Source organism: Zootoca vivipara, chromosome 2 (assembly GCF_963506605.1).
Source record: "Zootoca vivipara chromosome 2, rZooViv1.1, whole genome shotgun sequence".
Taxonomy (NCBI): domain Eukaryota; kingdom Metazoa; phylum Chordata; class Lepidosauria; order Squamata; family Lacertidae; genus Zootoca; species Zootoca vivipara.
In genome coordinates, this window is record NC_083277.1 from 79,231,654 (window position 1) to 79,233,911 (window position 2,258).

At 41.1% G+C, this 2,258-nt stretch overlaps 1 protein-coding gene across 1 annotated transcript; it reads right to left on the reverse strand.

The window, feature by feature from the left end:
- Positions 1 to 1,554: 1,554 nt before the first annotated feature.
- On the reverse strand, positions 1,555 to 1,761 carry LOC118076411 (copper transport protein ATOX1-like). The gene has a single exon (XM_035099151.1). It carries the CDS (start codon positions 1,759 to 1,761, stop codon positions 1,555 to 1,557), a length of 207 nt encoding a protein of 68 aa, XP_034955042.1.
- Between the last annotated feature and the right edge of the window lie 497 nt (positions 1,762 to 2,258).

A 2,258-nucleotide genomic window follows, 5' to 3' on the forward strand; every position in this document is an offset into this window, starting at 1 on the left:
TAGTTGCAAGGAAGAAGCTATTTGGTTACAGTGGCTTTTTCACACCTGCACTGCAAACTGGATCTGCAAAATGACTGAAGTAATTAATTGAGCTGTGGTCTCAATATACAATGAGATACATTTAGGCTAAATATTCACAATAAAAACATTCATAGCTGCATGGATAGTAGAGTAGAGAGGAGGTAAAAAAAAAAAGCCCAACCCAAAACCCCACCCTCCTTCCTTGGAGATTTTAAGAAAAAGGTAGGGCTGACATCTTTTAAAGATGCCTTCCGCATAGAACATCCAGTTGTACAGCAGATGATTTAACAGATGATCCACTGTGCCCTTTAAAATTCCATGGATGTGAGATGAGGAGAGCCATACATAATATAGTTCAGAAAATACCAAGTAAACATTGCACTATTAAAGTAGTGCTCTCTTTGATGTGGGGAGAAATCCTAAGCATAACTACCTTTCACCCAAAATAACAAGCTACATGTAGTTTTCAACCTCCAGCTGAACCACCAGTCTCAACATAAAGTAGCGGTCCTGATTTCCACTTAATGCAAATGAAGTTGGGGAAAAAATGCTAAAGTAACATTTTCCAGGTAGGATATAGCTTTTCTCTGAAATGATCATAGATGCATTAATCATTTTATATTGAACTAGAATCTTGTTAATAGATCATAAATGATGTGGGCAAAATGCAGAGAACTGATATTTTATTTATTCTGAGTGCAGAATAAGGAAAGTAGAGTAAGGAAAAAATGAGCTTATTATACCAACATGAAACCAACACTGGCTGCTTACAGAGTTTCAAAAAAAAGGGGGGGGGAATCCCTATTCCTGCATCCTAAGAGCAGGATAGTAAGTGATGAACATGAGGAAATGCAGTTACCGGTACATTTACTTAAAGTTGGTGGTAGTTGCAGATGAAGATTAAGCACATGTTTCCTAAAACATATGGGTTTTCTTGTGGAATTTAAATGAAATTTTAGATAAGTCATAATGTAAATGTTCAGAGAGGGAGATCCAGACTTAAAAGCAGCAAAGACAATGGCTGAGATTGCATTTCTATACCACAAAACTGGGAGTAAGCCCCATTAGTGAAATTTACTTCTGAATATACATGGTCAGTAAAATCAGAAGGTGTGAAGGAAAATAATTTTCTGTCCCCCTCCCCCCAAAATAAGCAATGTCACACTTAAAGACGCTCTTGGGAAATGGATGAACCATAGTGCTGCTTGTTTCTCTCCCCCTCTCTCTTTCTTTTCTTTTCTACTTGAATACTGTACAGTATAGATCCAAGTTTTATTACAAGGCCAAAGAGAAGAAACACTACTGCTGTAGGACAAGACGTGGGACATCTGCTGTCAAAAATTCTCATAGTTCTTCCCCCACCAAAGGCCTTCTTCTTCCTCCCACCCTTCCCCTCTTCTCCAACATCTGGCAGAGCAACTGTGGTCAAAGGAAGATTGACAGAAGCGTAAACAGCCACCTTCTGACAGAAACCATGTTAAACGTTGCTTTCCTGAAGCACAGTAGCCTCACCGGCCAAGCCTTCTTGTGTGTCTATTTGTTTCCAAGGTAGGAGGCACCCTTCCCAGTTTTCTTCAGGGTGTTCAGTAAGGTGTCAACAGTGTGCTCTGAGTCTATTTTCACCTTCTTGTTGGGCAGGTCAGTTTCAAACTCAACACCTCCCAGCTTGAAGAGAACATGGCTGGTGGCATTAGAGCACCCTTCACAGGTCATGCCTACAAAGAATTCATGTTTCGGCATGGCTGTTGTGGTTGCTGCTGCTGCTCTTCTTCCTCCAAAGCCTTCCTGGCTGCTGCTCAGTGGAATGACGCAGCTCCCTTCACAGCCTCCACACACACAACACACACACAAGCCTCCTTTTTTCTTTTTTAAATTCTGAGGACTATAGCATAGACAGTCTTAATCTTTTTTCAATACACGTATAGGGCTCATAGCTTAGTGGTATGGCTTATTCTTTGCATTCAGATGTTCCCAGGTTGAGTTTCTGGTTCATGGGTGGAGAAACTTGGGTCCAGGGGCCAAATGCAGTCCTTCCTGCAAAGCATTTTTCTGACAGATGCATCTCTTTGAACTGTGATAATGTATTTAGCTTTCCTAGTAGACAGGTGTGTGTGTGCACACACATATGTGTGCATGTCTGGAATGTACCACACTGTGCACAGAGTTCTATCCATTGCTCTGGTTACCTTTGCCTCTGTTCCCATTTATAACCAGCATGTGACTCCCTGAAGATTGCC